Source organism: Psilocybe cubensis, chromosome 11 (genome assembly GCF_017499595.1).
Source record: "Psilocybe cubensis strain MGC-MH-2018 chromosome 11, whole genome shotgun sequence".
In the NCBI taxonomy this organism is placed as follows: Eukaryota; Fungi; Basidiomycota; class Agaricomycetes; order Agaricales; family Agrocybaceae; genus Psilocybe; species Psilocybe cubensis.
Window position 1 is genome coordinate 2,004,514 of NC_063009.1, and position 17,903 is coordinate 2,022,416.

Below are 17,903 nucleotides of genomic sequence, written 5' to 3' on the forward strand. Positions count from 1 at the left end.
TAGTCCCGCAATAATGTTTTTCTTGTAAATCATATTTAGTTTTGGCTCTATGAATACTTAGTGCAATAATTTTCCGTTGTGTAAAGTTCACTGCATACGCAAATAGACATCCATTCCTAGGTCGGTTTAATTGTTTTTGCGCGCGACGGAACCCATGGCCAACGCGCGCGATGTTTTGATGCCGATCAAGACTAGAAAGAGCGTTCAAACCTGGAGATGGCATGGAGATGGCCTGAGAAATAATGTTACTCGCTCAGTGACGAAAGAAAATACGCTCATAACAAGAATTAAAGGTAAATTGATCGGAAAACAAACTTTCAAGCTACTGATAACATGGACCACGAAACCGCTATATTAGTCTAAGTAGAAGAATTTTGATATGTAACAATTATGAAAAGTTGCGCGCCACGAAATGTTAGGTATAGATTGCAGGATTCACCTCGTCGTCCTCCCCTGGAAATGGTTGAGCGGCCTGGGGGTCTAGCAATCGTAGTTCAAGGTCGGATAAAGTATTCAACCAGACCGGATTGTAGTAGTTTATGGGGAGTCTAGTTGGGGCAGGCCTCGTACTGTAATTTTGCCCTTGCCTTAACCGCTGACGGACATCAGGTTGACCTCCGGGGCGCCTACCACCATATGCAGTCGTGGCTGGCAAAGCATTATCGGCATCCGTCACGGTGTTCAGTAGCCGTGGATTTCGCCAATATAATATCCTAACGCTTCGGATTCCGCGCTCTTCAGAATCGCTCTCGTCGGAACTCATCCCATCATCTCCTAGCGTCACAATGGTCCGCGCATGATTTGGCATGTTCGCCTGTTGAGCACTATCAACACGGGTCTCATACAGCTGCAAAGTAAAGGCCGTTAGAGCAAGGAATTCGGACTAACTTGATAGCTTACTTTAGTCTGACGACGACGAACCCGCTTAAACCGGTCGCGTCCCTCTTTCTCCATCAACAGTCTATTTCCCGCATCCTGTTCAGTTTCATCCCCCCGTGGCATGGCGTTGGACATGTAATCCCTTAGAGTAGTGAGACGCCGAAGGAAACATTGTTCAATTTCTTCCTCTTGCCCCCGATATTCTGGATATTGTCGCACTAAAGAATCTGCAAAGAGGTTTGCCATGTGACGGTTCCATTGTGTGTTGACTCTGTCAAAATACAACTGGAAAGGTGTCATTGTCGGAGGATCTCGTCGTCGGCGCTCTAAACGATCCACTTCAACCTCGTCGGCGATGTGAATATTATCAAGATCGGAGTAGATTTGGCTGTCACGATGATCTGCAGGGAGATCAAGACATTTGCGCAGATGTAGGCGCACTGCTTGCTAAAAATTCTGGGCTTAAGTAAAGCATTGATATATAGGTAGTAAAAACTATACCGTCAACTGTGTGCGGTCAATTGTACGAGGCCTAGCTGGAGCCTTCTCTTTGAAGGGAGACTTGACTTTCGTAGGCGTCTGACGTACTCTGGGTCCTCTTCCGTTTGCCAAATCATCCCGCAAGCCGTTGACACTGGCAGTCATAGTTTGTATACATTCAATCAGCATGTTATCGGTATTGGGTCGTGGCGAAGGGTGCTGATCATCGTCTGAAGGCATATTGGGAGCCGTAACGGTCGAAGTCGGATGCCTTGGCGTGTTGGCCATCGGAGGAGCCGGCTGAGCAGTGGCAGGAGATTTTGCGCGCTGGGCACTGGCACCAGAGCGTTCTGCGTGCCGAGCTTGATAGGCAGCGAGTTGAGGATTTGTACTGGCACCAGAGCGATTTGCATGACGCACTTGATAGGCAGCGAGTTGAGGATTTGCAGTTGAGGAGTTGGGAGGGACAGATGTGTTAGACGTTCGCACTTCGGAGGCCGAATGTCTTGGCGTGGTTGGCGTGGTAGGCATCGCTGGAACTGTACGATCAACGACAGGACTGACAGTAGGGCGGGTCGCATGACGAGCTTGATAGGCAGCACGGTAAGGATCATTCACCGCAGAGGTAGCAGAGGTAGGCGCTATGGTAGAGTTTGAAGCGGGAAGGCGCCCTAGCCGTTGCATAGCAGCGGCAAAGTATCGCTCTGTTGCTGACTGACCTGTAGGAGGGATAGGGGTCGCGCGGTTAGAATCCCTGCGTCTTTGAGATGGTGGAATTGTGGTATATCTTGTAGGAAAAAAACCCGGAATTATATATCGCCGAGGTGATGCTGATCTTGGAACAGGTCTTTGGTGTGTTGTCCCATCTTCCATATGTTCGTCGTCTGAGTCCAGCGGGGGTGACGAATTGGGAGCTCGAGGCGAATTCCGGAGCGGAGAACTATCTACCATTTCGTCATCTTCATCCCTCGAGGCTTCATTTTGAGGAGGATTTGACGGTGGAACAGCTGATTGTCCGCGCTGGGCAATCTAAGATACCTCGTTAGGATCAACAAGATCACCACATACATTATTGCGTACTCGTGAATGTATAGAAAACCCGGCATTGCGCTTGTTGATCCCAATCTAGAAGACATCGAGGTAAATTATTAGGTACTACGTACGAATGGATTGTTTAACATACCAGCCTCCGCCGGGCATCCAACCTCCTAATTTCCGTTGGTTCATAATCATCCTCAGTATTGTGAGTTCTGTTCTTCATAACTGAATTAATGCGAGCCTGCAAAACCTTGGAGGTGTGATCAGAATCGAAGATTGACAAGGAGGGGAACAGATTTACTTCATTCTTAATTCGTTCGTTCTTTAATATGTCCTCCAACGCACTTGTCGTGTTACCGAATTCGGTATTGCTTGATTCCAGCTCGTTCAAGCGACCTTGATTTGCCTGACATTGTTGTGCCAGATTGGAAACTTGGAGACGCAGGCTGGACTAATAATGATACCTTATCAGTCGGATTTGTTGAGGCATAGGCTAAACTAGAATCCTACCACCGTATCCTCGTAAGTGGCCTTCATTTGATTCATCTCGGCCTGTGCTCTGTATCAGCAACAATGCCATGATTAAAAATTGACAGACAAACCATTCGGTTAGTTTGCTCTGCTTTCAGAGCGTTCTCGGCGTCCGCTGATTTTTGTTGATGGAGATCCATTTGGGACTTGAGATCGCGTTCGAGCGCATGATACTGTTTCTGCGACTCCTCTCGCTGGTTTTGTAATTGTGCTGTAAGGCGGGTTATCTCGTTTGACGCAACACGCAACCGTTCATTGAGGCCCGTGATAGTTTGTTGATCTTCCACACGTGTCGTGTTTGCGCGCTCTAGCTGTTGTTGGAGAGCATTGATTTGGTCCTGTGCGTGTGCTGCACTTTGCGATGTGTTGAGATTTGCAATTGTCGAATTCGCGTCCCGGAGCTGTTGCTGAAGAGAGTTAATTTGTTCCTGTGCAAGGGCCGCCGTATTTTGTGAGGCACTTAAACTTTCAATCCTCGAATTTGCTGCCTGGAGCTGCTGCTGTAACGTTGCTGCTGCACGTTGCGATGCGTTGAGATTTTCAATTGTCGAATTCGCGTCCCGGAGCTGTTGCTGAAGAGAGTTAATTTGTTCCTGTGCAAGGGCCGCCGTATTTTGTGAGGCACTTAAATCTTCAATCCTCGAATTTGCTTGCTGGAGCTGCTGCTGTAACGTTGCTGCTGCACGTTGCGATGCGTTGAGATTTTCAATTGTCGAATTCGCGTCCCGGAGCTGTTGCTGAAGAGAGCTAATTTGTTCCTGTGCAAGGGCCGCTGTATTTTGTGAGGCACTTAAATCTTCAATCCTCGAATTTGCTTGCTGGAGCTGCCGCTGTAACGTACTGACTTCGCTGGATTTCTCTTGCTGCAGACAAGCGATGTCGTTTTCTAAATCTGAGATTTGTGCGAAGAGTTGTTGACCTCGCGAAGCAACCGCAGCTTCGAGATCGGCATTCGTTTTCTCGTGACGCTCCTGAGCTTCAAGACGCTGGCGGTCGTATGCTTTAGATAAGGACTCTGCACGCCGAAGTTTGATCAACGCTGACGAGAGGTCGCCTTGTTGAGTTTTAACAGTTTCTTCAAGCCCTTTGGAGCTCTCCTTCTCCGTCCGCATTGCCTTCGACAGCTTGGTATACTGCGAACGTACAGCCTCTACCTCCTTTTTGCTCCTTTCTGCTTTCTTTTCAGCATTTTTGATGGCATTCTTCGACTTAGTTAGCTGTACGATGGTGGTAAATACGCAAATCTTGCAACATAGGAAATAAATTAACATACTTCCGCTCGTTCATCATCAATGATTTTCTTGAGCACCTCTTCCCTCTGCTTGATCTAAAAAAGCAATGAATACATAAATGACAAGAAAAGTAGATTTTGGGTAACGTGCCTGTTGCTTGCTCAGCTCTGCGATGTCGACGTCTTTCTGTTCGATGACTTGGACTTTGGTGGTATGGTCTTCCGGTGCAGCTCGTCGTTTCTTCGCCTTAGACTGGTTAGACTGGTTCGGATCACTTCTAGTGAAATTGAACAAATTTCCAGACAAAACGGGTATAAAAAACCGTGGAAATGTAGAGGTGCTACTGGGATTTGACGACGTAGGTAGTGTAGGATCAATGTCCATAGACGTTTCAGGGTTCGGAGGAGGATTAGTGTTGGCGGAAGACTCGTTCTGTCGGAAATGTCCAGGAAAAAGCACGTCGGAAGACCCAATCCGTGGGATATGTCCAGCGGATGGCCGAGAGACACTATTCGCAATGGAGGATCCTTGGGCACCCCGAACATCTGTAGCAAACCGGAAAGGCGCCTGATCGATCGAACTAGCGCCGTTGGTGGGCTGAGAAACAGAGGGAGCAACACGATCTGGGACGGAAGATCCTTGGGCTCCCTGGTCATCTGCAGCAAGCCGGGGTGGTAAGAGAGTAACCGCATTTACAGGAGCTTGATTGGTCAAACTAGCGCCATTGCTGGGCTGAGAAACAGAGGGAGCAACACGATTTGGGACTGAAGATCCTTGGGCTCCCTGGTCATCTGCAGCAAGCCGGGGTGGTAAGAGAATAACCGCATTTACAGGAACCTGATTGGTCAAACTAGCGCCATTGGTGGGCTGAGAAACAGAGGGAGCAATGGAGGCTGTACGTGCACCGTGTTCATCTGCGGCAGGTCCGGGTGGAGGAATTGGAAAAGAAACCGCTACATTAGAAGGCGTAGCGTTGGACAAAGTAGCTCCAGCTCCTCCTTGTTCTACTTGTTCTAGACGTTCCGTCGGGTAATCAGGTGATGTGTCCATTGAGGAGGGTTCTTGATCAGTGGAAGATCCAGTTGCCGAAGGAGTAAGTAAGGCCACGATCCTCTCCTTGAGGGGCAACGTTTCCCGTCGGGTGGACGACATGGGTATGATACTGAGGATGCCTGCCTTCCCGAGGTCACCTTTTGTACACTCAGATGGGGGCTCTTTATTCAAAAACTCTTTGTGAATACCGGGAATAAGGAAACAAAGAGGGACTCACCTAAAAGATAGCAGCCAAACCGTATTCGCGCCTCATACTTTCCTCCCTAATTACCGCCACATCCACCTCCATACTTTTTCGCCGACATGGTATCATCGTTGATGACCTTCCGGTCGACTACAAGGGTGAGATGAAATCGAAGTTTATATGAATAACGACTCACTTCGACCAAGGATCTCCATATGACCCTTAATGCCAGATATTATGCGGTCGATGCAAACCGTGCTGTAACGAAGAAAATACACACTCTTGCAAACGCGAGCGGGAGGAGTCCTAGACTGGACTTATTGATGGGCGGGAAATCGCTGCAGCCACACATACATGACGGCGTGGTGTCGATCGTTAACAAAGGGCGGACTACACGCTTTCATATCTTCGTTAAGAATCACAAGTTTCTGCCTCGCAACAAATCTCTTAGACGCTGGGGAAATGCACGATGGAGAGGGGATGTCGTCGTGTTCCGCAAAGGTCTAAGTCTGGACCTCGTCAATTTCACCATACGGGATGGGAAGTTGGCTGACCACGCAGTGAAGAGGTGAGCTGGCGATACTGAGAGTATAGAAGAACGCTAACAGTACCTAGGTTTGTGGAAACTGTTCGCCAACAGCCAAGGTTCCGCATCCCAAAGGACCTCTCCTTCACAATGCCCTGAGCGACTTCTGCTCTATCTGAGCGTCTTCTGCTCTGTTTCCTGTTTTTTCTGTTTCCTGTCTTATTTTGGCGGTTCTCCATCGTTCCGACTTTCGTTCGTTTGTAAACTAATTTGTACACACATTTACGATCTACTGTAAATATATTTACTACTACTTACGCACTGAGCGACATGGTGTGTTATGGGTGGAAAGAGAACGAAACCGTGAGAAAATGCCGACCACGCCATGATGAACCCCCGGAATTTTCAAGCCGCGTTGCCGAGGAGAATACCGCACGCGATAATCGGCTTGAGCGGCTTGAAATTCCGAGGGGTACATATTGAGCTACTCAACATATTCTCACGCTTTCTCTTTTCCTCAACGTTAACGACAGCCTTGAGTAGCAGAACCATAGGTACGTTTTTAAACAATGTTGGTATGAAGTTAGCTAGAGGTGATGTACGTGAATAACAAAAAAAACAAAAATACATGAGTTGAACGAGTCTCCACCTACGAGCACAATAAGAAAATATGATGCGATCGTGTCTTAATAACGACCAGCTGATGACCACACAGCACAAGCAGTGTAGCGCAGACCAGAGTGTTTCGCGAAAATCGCAATGAAGAAGGTATGTCATGATTCCTTGATATCTTAATCCGTTTAGGTTAGTAACATTATTACAGATAGATCCCAGAATCCGCCAGTTCCTGGACACCGAAGCTCAAGTTGACGACGAAATTTCTGAGGAAGACGAACAGACGGGATCCGGAGAAATAGATAGAGAAGGTGAATATTATACTTCAAACACATTTACCCTACTAATATAACCCTTGCCATTGAGATGGATTCATCGACGATGATACACCCCCGGATGTTGGGCATTCCGTTCTACCGACCCAGTTATCAGTTCATAGGCATACCGAGGGAGCATTAGAGCGCTTGATTTCGCGCATCGAGTCCAGAATCAATGCCGCGGGAGATGGGGGATTCGCCATTCCTGAAGATCCAGACGATACACTCCATGACAATGGTTTGTTGTACATACCTAGGGCGGATGATTATCCACTGTGGCGGGTTGAATGTAGAGTGCGTACCCTACCGTTATTGACACTGGGCGTTCTAAACTGAATGGATCTTCGCAGGTTGGTATTGAAGAACAGGCTGTGATGTCTCTGCTCAGCACAGTCTCGGAAGTACATCAGGTTCGTTCCGCATTCACTCGAGGATCAACACAGGGCAGTATCTATATCGAATGTAAAATGAACCAAGCCCTCGTCGACCTTCTTCTACGGACACCAGGTGTACTGCGTAACGGCTTGGGTATCAAACGACAGCTCATCGACTCTTCAGAGTATAGTCAAGTGCTTGGGATGAGGGATGGTCCCGTGGACGTCGGTGCATGGGTAGTCATCAAGAAAGGCTTGTACAAGGGAGACGTTGGCGTGGTTTCACAAAAAAGTTTTCAACATGCCCGTATTCTCCTCATTCCTCGGCTACATACGACCCCACAGAACCCCCTCAAGCGAAAATCATCGACTGTTAAGCCGGCTGCTAAGCTCTTCGATCCGGATCACTTTCGACAGCTTTTCCCAACCGACGTGCAGAGCCGTGGGCCTGATTGCTACTGCTTTCGCGATATGGACTTCGAACAAGGGCTTCTGGCCCAAAATTTGGACCACCGTTCATTCACAGTTAACGTCAAGGACATACCCCATGACTTCTACACCATGTTTAGAATGAGCCAACACCCAGCAGTTAATCGCTCGCATATGCCACGCCCGCGCGAATGGACTTTGAAAGAAGGCGACGCGGTTCTCATTTGCAGCACCCCTTCAACCTCTACGTCGTTTTTTGCCCCAGCTATCTTGAAGGTTATGGATACCTACTATGCGGAAGTCCTCGAAATAGGGACACACGGTGTACCTCTAGCCGACAACCCAACAAAACGTGTGCCGTGGCAAGAAATCAGGAAGGATGTTAAAATCGGACAACATGTTTGTGTACGGGGTGGACATCATACTGGCAAGACAGGCTGGGTAGTTGCTCTCAAAGATGATCGAGTTCATTTTGTCAGCAAGAAGTTTGAAGGTGAAATACCTACTTATTTTAGGGATGGTGACGAGGTCATTGAAGTGAGGTCTCCATTTTGTTATTCGTTCTACTTTTGCAACTCTATTGGCTTACTTATCTCTTGACAGTCAACAGAGGTTTTTGTCAACTTTGTAGACATTGCAAAGGAGCCCGTCGTGCTGCACCACAAGCACGAGCCAGAACAAACTGCCATAATCCCTTATGTGCGCCAGCCAGAATCTGGTCCCCTTCCCAAGACGCCTCCACATCCATGGTGTGGAGTAAAAGTGAAGATATCTAAGCAGCACCATCCTCGAAAAGGCGAATACGGAGTAATTCAGGATGTCAAGGAAAATCTCGATGACAATACTATAACGTTGCACATGCAGTTGACGCGATACGACCCGAATGCCCCATTTCACAGAATATCAGTCCGTTACGACGACGTCGTTGAATTTGCGTAAGCGCATTCCATCTCACACAGGTCATGCAACACTCATTATTTTCAACGTAGATCTTCTCTTGAGCTCGTCCTGTTCCTTGATCCCGGTGAGGGTCATATTCGACCTACCCCAACGCAAACTTTGTCTACGCCGCAACCCGAGCAAGGTCATGATACATCCGCCCATCACCCTTATCTGATGGAGAGGCCGTCTGGTAGTGCAACGCCCCTTCCGACACCAGCACCAAATAATTTGTCTTCTCCACCTAGTCCAGCTTGGGACCCCTCTTCGAGAACTCCGTTATCTGATTCCGTGGCGTCTGATCCATTGTGGATGCCTCCAGCACCACCCCCACATGTCCTCTTGAACCCAAAACTCGTGGGAGTTAAACTGAATGCTGTAGTTGACGGCGGAGATTTTTCTAAGCAGCTAATTGCAGTGTCTATCGAGCTTCATGGCAACGAGGTTGTTCTCCGACATAAAAAATATCACACATGGATTTCATTAGAACCCCGTTGGGTCACCCCTAAATACCCTCATCCAATTCACGACAACAACCTTCTCGTCGTCATAAAAGGAGATCACAGCGGCAAATACGTTCGTCGCATTCATCACCGACTAGATCAGCTAACCAAGAAAATCAACATTATTCTATCCGTTGTGGCCAGGACCGTCGGCTCGCCTGATTCCTTAACTGGCGAGCAATTGGAACTCGATCCGCAGTTTCTTTGTACTGTTCCCGAAACAAAGAAAGAAAGAGAATTGAACTGGCGTGTCATGAATACAACGCGAGCTATGCATAATCGCGGACCTAGTCAAAATCAGTAGTGCAATGTAACTAGTCCATCGTGTACCAACTTTTTGCGGATTTTATGTCTCTTAATTTGCGTACGTATTTCTTGGGTGTTTTTTCGGTGTTTTTTTTGTGTAGCGACATGTGCCAAATTTAATAAAGGCAAAGATGTTTATCATCAAGTACATGCGCAAAGGCCCAAATGGGCGTGTCGTTAAACAAAGGCAAGGTATATACATATAACACACGACGCGATACGGGCAGTTAGTTTTCCTCCACCAATTCTACTCATGTCGAACCGCAGGACAAGAAAAACAATCCACGATGCCTTGAGGAACAGGCAGAGTCGCACCACCAATATCAATCATCATCAAGATGCGTCACCTGCGCCAGGGCGTAATTCTGCAGAAACCTTGGACGTAAGTTTCGATTTGGTGCTTAGAGCGATGACTGACTGAGATTATCTCTCAGCTCGACGAGCTGCGGCCCTTTGGAAACGCGTTGACCCAAAGCGAGGTGGGTTACGGCTGCCTGTATATTTTCTGCATGATTTGGCAAGATGTTAACGCGAATGGCAGGATCTGAATATCATTTCAATCCGCAATACTAATCGCCGAAGCCACAGAAATCTCCATTTACTCCCAGACAAAGCCAATCCTAGTCCCCGACGCCAAAGAAGCGTCCATGTGATGCCAGACAGAGCCAGGACGCCCCAAATTGCTTTGGAGCACTCCGACATCAGCCTTGTATTTTAATTTCGATTGTCTTTCATACGGCAAAACCTGACACGGTTCTTAGCCCGATGATGCACCTATGGATAGTATCAGACCAGTAAGCATACATTGTTGTTGTCCTTAAACGATCTCACATTTTTCGCGCCACAACCAGGATGTTCTTTCTGCTGTCGTCCCCGAGATGGTTAACCATACCCGCGAACCTGACGGAAATGTAAATCATGTCCGCATCCGTGAGCTGGAGGTAGAACTAGTAAAATGTCAAGAGCAGCTAGCGAGAGCTTCGGATCGAAACAATGAATTGGAATCAACGCTGATAGAAAATCAACGCACATTACAGAATCTTTCTGACACAATTACTGTAGTAAGTTGTATTTGTCCTAGTTCAACATCATACCTTCCTAACATCTGGGAACATTTGAAAGCATAAGAATAATGAAGATAACTTGCAAAAGCTGAATGACTCTTTGGGTGACAAACTGTCGGAACGGGAGAAAACAAACGGCGAACTTGAGTCGGTTCGTCATTATATTTAACATATTACCGTATAAAGTTGACCAAGTTGACGGACTACCTTTGCAGAGGAACAAAGTGTTAACGAGTAGGGCAGAACTATTGACTACAAGAGTAAAGGAATTCAAGAACGAAAACACGCGTCTTCAAAAGGTAAGGTTTCCATCTTGTCATTCAGGCAGTGTGCTACTAATATCAAGACTGCAGTCAATCGATAACATGGAGGCGAAAGTCGAAGAACGGGAATATCTTGACATTTATATAAAGGTGTGTTTGATTCTTAAATTCCAGTTGTATCCTTACACAAGCGTTCAAACTTTAGAATCTCCGCCATTGTTATGAGAAATGTCAATCTGACTTGAAAAAATCGCATGCAGTGAGTCATGTCGAAATATTTTATGTGCTCTCTGAATGTTTCATAGGAGTCAGCCGAGCTGCAGCGTCAAGTTGAAGCACTTCGCAAGTTATGCGATGTCGTCGTCCAAAATACGACTTGCCCAATATGCACTTGCCACATAGATATGCCGGTAATGTATGTTTTTCCAGCGAATCATTGCAATACCGAAGATAATGCTCATTACTAATATCTAAAACAGGTTGACTTGCGGTCACTTTTTTTGTTCGAGCTGCCTTGAAGCATGGGACAATAAGAAGGGATGGAAGGGGGGCTGCCCATATTGCCGCATGGACATTAGCCGAAGGATTACTGCACTGCCAGTTTTCAACCAAATTCTGGACGCGGTTCCAGTCGAATACCGATCTTAACGATTTTTATATATTGTGAAATGGATATCATGCGTGCTTCTCCTTCCCGAGAAGCTATTTCTTAATACTCCCGATCTCTGTGACTATAAAGTAGCATCAATTTTGGTACTAGACGTTATCATACCATCATGCCCCCTGCAATAGGCGATCGACTCTGCATATGTAAAGTCCACGGGTGCTACGATAATGTGGACCCAGGAACTAATCGAAGGGGGAAATTACTTAAACCCAGGGACTTCAGAGCACATCAGCGACGCCAACAAGAAGAAGACCTAAAGCAACAGCAACGCGCCTTGGATGTACAATCAAAAACTCTCGCTAAGCATGATCAAGCCATTGAAGAAGCGTTGAGTCGTCTATCACTGTCGGACCCTCAATCAATTCCATCGTTCACATCCCAATTATCTGATTCCGATTCTCGCTTCGAAACGAAAAAGAGAGTGGCAGCTCAGCTTGGTGGCCTGTTGGATGAAACAGACGTACACAAACGAGGGATAGAAGCTCTGCAAGTTAATCCCGGACCTCTCACCGACTCTGCATTACTTGGAGGACTGGATAAGTGCTCCTCAGCATATGGATTCATCGAAAGATCTGCGACAGTGCTGGCCACAGCCAAACATTCGGCGATCCGAAAGGATCCTTCTATCAAAACACTCATCGATAATGCGCAAATGCAGCTCGGCCTACTTCAGCATGATCTCAAGCGAATCGAAACTCTCTATAGGAAGGAGTTTGGGAAACGCGAAACAGTTGCCGCCTCGACTCCTATGTACAATTCAGGTAACCGAAAGTTCATTCGATATGGTTCTAGGCTAATATTTATGGAAAAGGACGACATTTTAAGCCCATCCTGGAATCCGCAACTACCATCTTGCAGTTGGTTGCATTCATGGTCGTGTCGGTCCAAGTTATTTTTGGCGTTCCTCGACGGGGTTGCCATTGGATTTTTCAAATTTCCGAATTTATCATTGAACAAACAGCCTTCAGTGCCTTGGGCTCTTCCAGTCACTCTACCCTTCCGAACAAAATCAAACTTCTCCTCTCCAAATTCCCTCGCGACGTTCGTACGGCGACGAGCTACTTCAATATCGATGCGGAAAGCACTGTTTATGCAGCATGCCCCAAGTGTCACGAAATTTATCCGCCAAAATTGGAGTCTGGCGTTCCCATATACCCAGAGAAGTGTCGTGCACGTAGAAGGCCTCACAAGCAAGGTGGCCCTGTCAGGTCCTGCAGAGAATTGCTAGTTCGCCCAAAACAGTTTGGGAAAGCCACCATTAACGCTCCAATAAAGCCATACATTGCCTTCAGCTTCCATGACTGGATGGCCAATCTCTTATCACGCCGCAATTATGAGAAGACGATGGATTCAGCATGGGATAGAATGCAAGAAAACGAAGGCGATATCGAGGATATTTTCCAGGCGACATGCATCAAAAACTTCAAAGGACACGACAAAAGGACGCATTTCGGCAAAATCGGCGACAAGGACTCCGGGAGATACTTATTTTCTCTTGGATTCGATTTCTTCAACCCTCTGAGGAACTTGGCAGCTGGGAAAAAGGTGTCAATTGGCGTCATCGCGCTGATATGTCTCAATCTTCCTATCGATATCCGCTACAAACCTGAGAATATATTCCTAGCGGGTATTATCCCTGGCCCTTCTGAGCCAAGTCTGGACGCCCTTAACCCGTACTTGCGGCCTTTGGTCGACGCACTACTGCTATTCTGGGATGGAGTTCGCTTTTCAAAGACGGCTCTTTACGAGCTTGGGCGATGTATATATTGCGCTATCATTGCTATTATCGCCGATCTTCCTGCTGCTCGAAAAATCGGAGGTTTTTCCTCACATAGTCACGAATTCTTCTGTTCAGTTTGTACTTGCAGCAAAACCAAGAACACTTACAACGACATCGACTATACGACCTGGACATGGCGCACCAACGAGTCCTGTAGAAATCGTTCGGAAAAATATCGCAATGCACAAACTCAGGACCTGGCGGATAGATCCTTTGACTTGTCAGGACTTCGCTCCTCGGAGTTGCTTCGTTTGCCGTACTACGACGCAACCAAGCATCTTCCCATAGATCCAATGCACAACCTATTTTTGGGTTTGGTAAAGGAACACTTCCAAAATATCTTGGGATGCAAGAAGATTCCGATGGGTGGTCTTCCCGAATCTGCGGCCCATGCAGGCCGTCTATTTGCTCACGATGCCAATAATTTGGACCCCGATCGCTTCAACGTCCAGCAAAAAGCGAGCATCAGACGCTTGGAAGGATGGCTTAAGGAGCCCTTTCTCCATGGATCGGACCTACAGTCAACGATTGACAAACATGCCAAACATTGGGCTGGGAAGGGATGCCACCTGGTCTCCTTGATCTACATTGGCAGAGGACTTGGATGCATCCCGAGCACTGTTACCGAGAACGGGAGGGATTCCCGTGATCCTGATAAGAGGTATCACAAGCCGGAGCTGGCAAAACTAATAGTGGAATGGGTTCGTTGCACGCCTTTTCTCAAGATCATAAATCTGATCAATTTTACCGTTGTCTTCGCTTTTTCCTTAGCGATCAAGACAGCCAATAGTACTACCGGCCTCCGTCACCTCTCCTGGACTAGCCGGCAGGCAGGGATATATATTGACCTCGCAGGAAATGGACGAATTGCGACGAGATATCAGCGCGATAGTGCAACCATCATGGGCAACCACTATTCCTATATCAATCTCTTCCTCTGGACCGAAGTTAAAGTCGGATCAATGGCGAGCGGCGGGATCTGTTTACCTCCCAATTACTCTCATACGCTTATGGTCCTCAGATGGGACAGACACTACCAGCCAGGAACGTCGAGATCTCCTCAACATGACGATGGAGTTATTCCAAGCCGTCTCCGTCATCACTTCGCGGACAACCTCTGCTGCACATGAAAGGTTGTATCTTGGGCATATGCTCACGTACCGTCAAAATTTGGCACGTTTATTTCCTGACTACAATTGCCATCCCAATCACCACATGGCAATGCATCTTGGGGAATTCCTTGCGGCGTATGGGCCTGTTCATGGATGGTGGACGTTCCCTTTCGAGCGTATGATTGGGACACTGCAACAAATACATACTAATTACCATCCTGGTAAGCCGTCAATCATAGAACTCTCATGCTCTACCTAACAATACGTGATAGGCGAGTATGAGGCTACGATTGGAGAATCGTGGCATAGAAGAAGCAATCTTAGGGCACTGTTTTCCAAGGTCACCTGCCCTCCTATCATTGCCAAGTGCGCTTCAATGTTCGAGAGCATCGTCCAACCTCAGAATCAAAATTTCCTTGCAAACTACGCTACGGACAAGGTGCAGGCGGTTGGAACCGACGATCAAGATACAGATATCATCCTTGACAATAACCTGTATCGCGACAGACTGGAGGTTGAACTTCCCGACAACATTCTCAATGCATTTACAAACTTCTTCCAAGGCAGCGCTGAGCTGGTATCTACTCGTCATATTCGTGCAAACTTAATAAATCGATATACATCGGGCCGCATTTCATACACCAGTTCTTCCATCCATGAAGGAAACAGTCAGATTCTGACACCCTCGGGTCCGTATTGCATCCAGAACATTGTAGTGTTCCGCAAGCCACTTCTATACGACGATGTCTGGCTTGTCGCAAAACCATTTCGCGCTGCAAAAATCAAGGTCGACCCCTATATGCGGTATCAACATCTTAGAGCAAAAATATGGAGCAACGAATTGGAGGAATTCATTGAGGTCATTCCCTTGTCTATGGTTGATACTCATTTTTCCAAGTGCGTCATTCAATGGGAAGGGAAAGAAGTTGCCGTTTGTGTAAGTTTATCTCGAGTTGTATCCGTTTAATAGATTTGTATGTACGATTACGATTTTACGACCTTTACGTGAGATCAGATCTACCCATAACTTACACTGCAACAGCTCGCTTTAATTCACTCACTGGTCGCGTAGGAGGCGCGTCAGACTCGCATTTGAGTAACGGCCAGTTCCGTGGGGTACTGACCCGCTTAAACGGCCCGAATCGTTTACCTCTTTGTTTCTAATGAATCGTGTTATTTAGGCCTTTGTTCTTTATGTTAAAAGCCTCAAAGACGCTTAAAAGGACCAACGCGAAGTCAACCTCCAACTCATTCCACCCCTACCACCATGCTTTCTCCCATGCTATTTCTCATAGTCAAGCTATACGACACTTTTATCTTTTTGATATCTGTCCTCGTTACTTTATTCTTGGTTCAACTTGTTCACGAGGAATATCATAAATGGTTCGACTATTCACCGGATTCCTCTCCAACCTTGCGTTCTGCACAACATGTCCAACGTCGATCCACAATCTCGAGGCACCTATCTATCCCTACCTTCCACATCCACCTCCGTATTGCTGTTCAGCCGGCAACAAGGAATATTTTAGAGGCACGGGACACTGTTATCTGGTCGCAGAATGAGCTGAATATCATGGGGGTGCGTACGTTGATTAAATGTGTATTATCATCTCTGAATCCTAGCTTATAGAGGGTTCATGGAGTTCGAAACCCCTATCGATATATCTTTGTTCACCGATCTGTCAGCGGCCGAATTATATATCTCTTTACCGGCGTCGACCCGAACAGCCCTTCTCCCCAGACCTCGGGCTCACATTACCTTGAAATTGAATTAAATCGCTAGGCAAGAGTCCAGCGGGTTCGTATTTCATAACTAATTATTCACTGATTTATTCTGACTACTGTGCCTTTGTAGTGCAGAATGTGCAGAACGTTTACTCGATCCAGTGTAGCAGAAGCATCGTTCTGTTATTCGTTCATCTTCACGCCCATCCTCCACTCATGGTCTCTTTTAATATCTCTCCTTCTTGTTCTTTTGGTTCTCTTTATCTCGATTCTTAGAACCTCGATAATTTTTTTTTCGTATAATTCATGTTAACGCCAGTGATTTTAAGTTTTAATGCCATTTCCTATGCAAAACATACTAGTACGCAAATACTTGAGATTCATTCCCAAGTCGGTTTCATTGTTTATACCTGCAAGAGCATATTGAAACGATGAGCGCGCGATGATCATAGAAGGGACGATTTTCATGCCGCTCAAGCCGAGAAAGAGCGTGCAAATATGGATCAAAGACGGCAGCAAAAACACACCGGAAAGACACTATGCCGTATTGAAAAACCGACGGCATGAAAATCCTTGTCACTTATCAAGTGCACTGAAGTGACTGTGACAACTTTCCGCTCTTAGCATGAACCCACACTCAGGCACGATGGTATCACCTAGGATGAAGTACGATACGTAGTGTAGAATGATTAATACAACACACCTTGCGCAGTATTATAGGACATTTGAACCTTTTAGAATGTAGTTAATGTCCAACAAATGAGTATATGAAGTAGAGCGCTCCCTTGTATTGTCAGCGTGTAGCATACGCTTTGGAGTTGGAAAACATGAAGAGTACTACTGCACGAAAGTCAAGTGAGTGTAATTTTCCAAGCAGAAGCATTTTCCGTTTTAACCTATAGCTACGATAACCCAGCTACGACACCCCGAAGCAAAAGTTGGGGATGACAGGCCAGCAGTCTCTCAGAGACTGCTGGCCTGTGTTTCGTGTTTCGACAGCCGACCCTGTCTCCCTGTATCTCAACCTCTGCAAGCTGAGTAGCACTAGGCCACTTTGGTAAGCAATTTGTCTTTGGAAGCATTTCACTCTCAGGCTTATTAGAATGTTAGTGGCTCGATGTGTTGTCCAGCATGTCGACTCTTCGACCGCCAAAGGTTTACAATTGTGGTAGGAACTCTCTGGGGAGAAGAACATGGATGACGTCGACGTGTCGCGAATCATGCACGAGGAGGCGAGGATTGAAATTGCTCCTCCCATGCACCCCGGAGCAGCTCCTCTTTTCCCTCCCATCTACCACCAGGAACAGCTCAGACAGCTGGAGCAGCTCTACTTCTTCAGCAGGCGAGCAGCGTACTGTTTCATCCGTCCCTTTCACGAGTGTAAGCAAATAATTTTTGTTCTGATCACTACACATCAATTAACACCTAGTAACACAGTTTCCGGATATTGCTACCCACAGCCCAGTCCCATGGGCAGGTGAATCTGCGGTCGAAGGGCGAGGTCGTGTTCGAAGCCGCCTCGAACTACCTTAAGACAACCATTGACGGGATGGACACGGGATGAGTGTGTTACGGAACACATCGTCGACTCGACAGCTCGCGATGGTTCTGGGAGTGATAAGGTGGGTGTACAGAACACTTCAACACTGGCATAGCATGGTCAAGTCCTTCTCTCCAATCAGAATTCAAGCGATTTATCATTGAGGCCAGCTTCGTTCGTGTTGTGGCCATACAAAAGTCGTACGAACATAACGACGAAATAACGATGCTGCCTCATTACGAGTATTGACCTTTTCTTGATGGCGATTCCAATGTACTAATTCTTCCTGGGTTCATGACAGAAGCCAACGACGCTGGTGTTTTCAACCTATACACCGACACTATCT

At 46.9% G+C, this 17,903-nt stretch overlaps 3 protein-coding genes across 3 annotated transcripts; 2 read left to right on the forward strand and 1 right to left on the reverse strand.

Annotated features, from left to right (window-relative positions):
- Window positions 1-415: 415 nt before the first annotated feature.
- Window positions 416-5,312, reverse strand: JR316_0011727 (uncharacterized protein; the record flags this gene model as incomplete). Its single annotated transcript, XM_047897372.1, has 9 exons — window positions 416-847; window positions 901-1,326; window positions 1,381-2,388; window positions 2,440-2,484; window positions 2,543-2,848; window positions 2,908-2,949; window positions 3,000-4,145; window positions 4,202-4,255; window positions 4,284-5,312. The coding sequence occupies 9 exons, from the start codon at window positions 5,310-5,312 to the stop codon at window positions 416-418; spliced, it is 4,488 nt and encodes a 1,495-aa protein (XP_047743781.1).
- Window positions 5,313-5,612: 300 nt separating this feature from the next.
- On the forward strand, window positions 5,613-9,404 carry JR316_0011728 (Transcription elongation factor SPT5; the record flags this gene model as incomplete). The annotated part of the gene is made up of 7 exons (XM_047897373.1): window positions 5,613-5,965; window positions 6,639-6,691; window positions 6,751-6,849; window positions 6,905-7,149; window positions 7,206-8,195; window positions 8,262-8,593; window positions 8,648-9,404. 7 exons carry the CDS (start codon window positions 5,613-5,615, stop codon window positions 9,402-9,404), a joined length of 2,829 nt encoding a protein of 942 aa, XP_047743782.1.
- A 7,806-nt stretch (window positions 9,405-17,210) lies between these two features.
- JR316_0011729 (uncharacterized protein) lies at window positions 17,211-17,581 on the forward strand (the record flags this gene model as incomplete). Its single annotated transcript, XM_047897374.1, has 2 exons — window positions 17,211-17,397; window positions 17,478-17,581. 2 exons carry the CDS (start codon window positions 17,211-17,213, stop codon window positions 17,579-17,581), a joined length of 291 nt encoding a protein of 96 aa, XP_047743783.1.
- Between the last annotated feature and the right edge of the window lie 322 nt (window positions 17,582-17,903).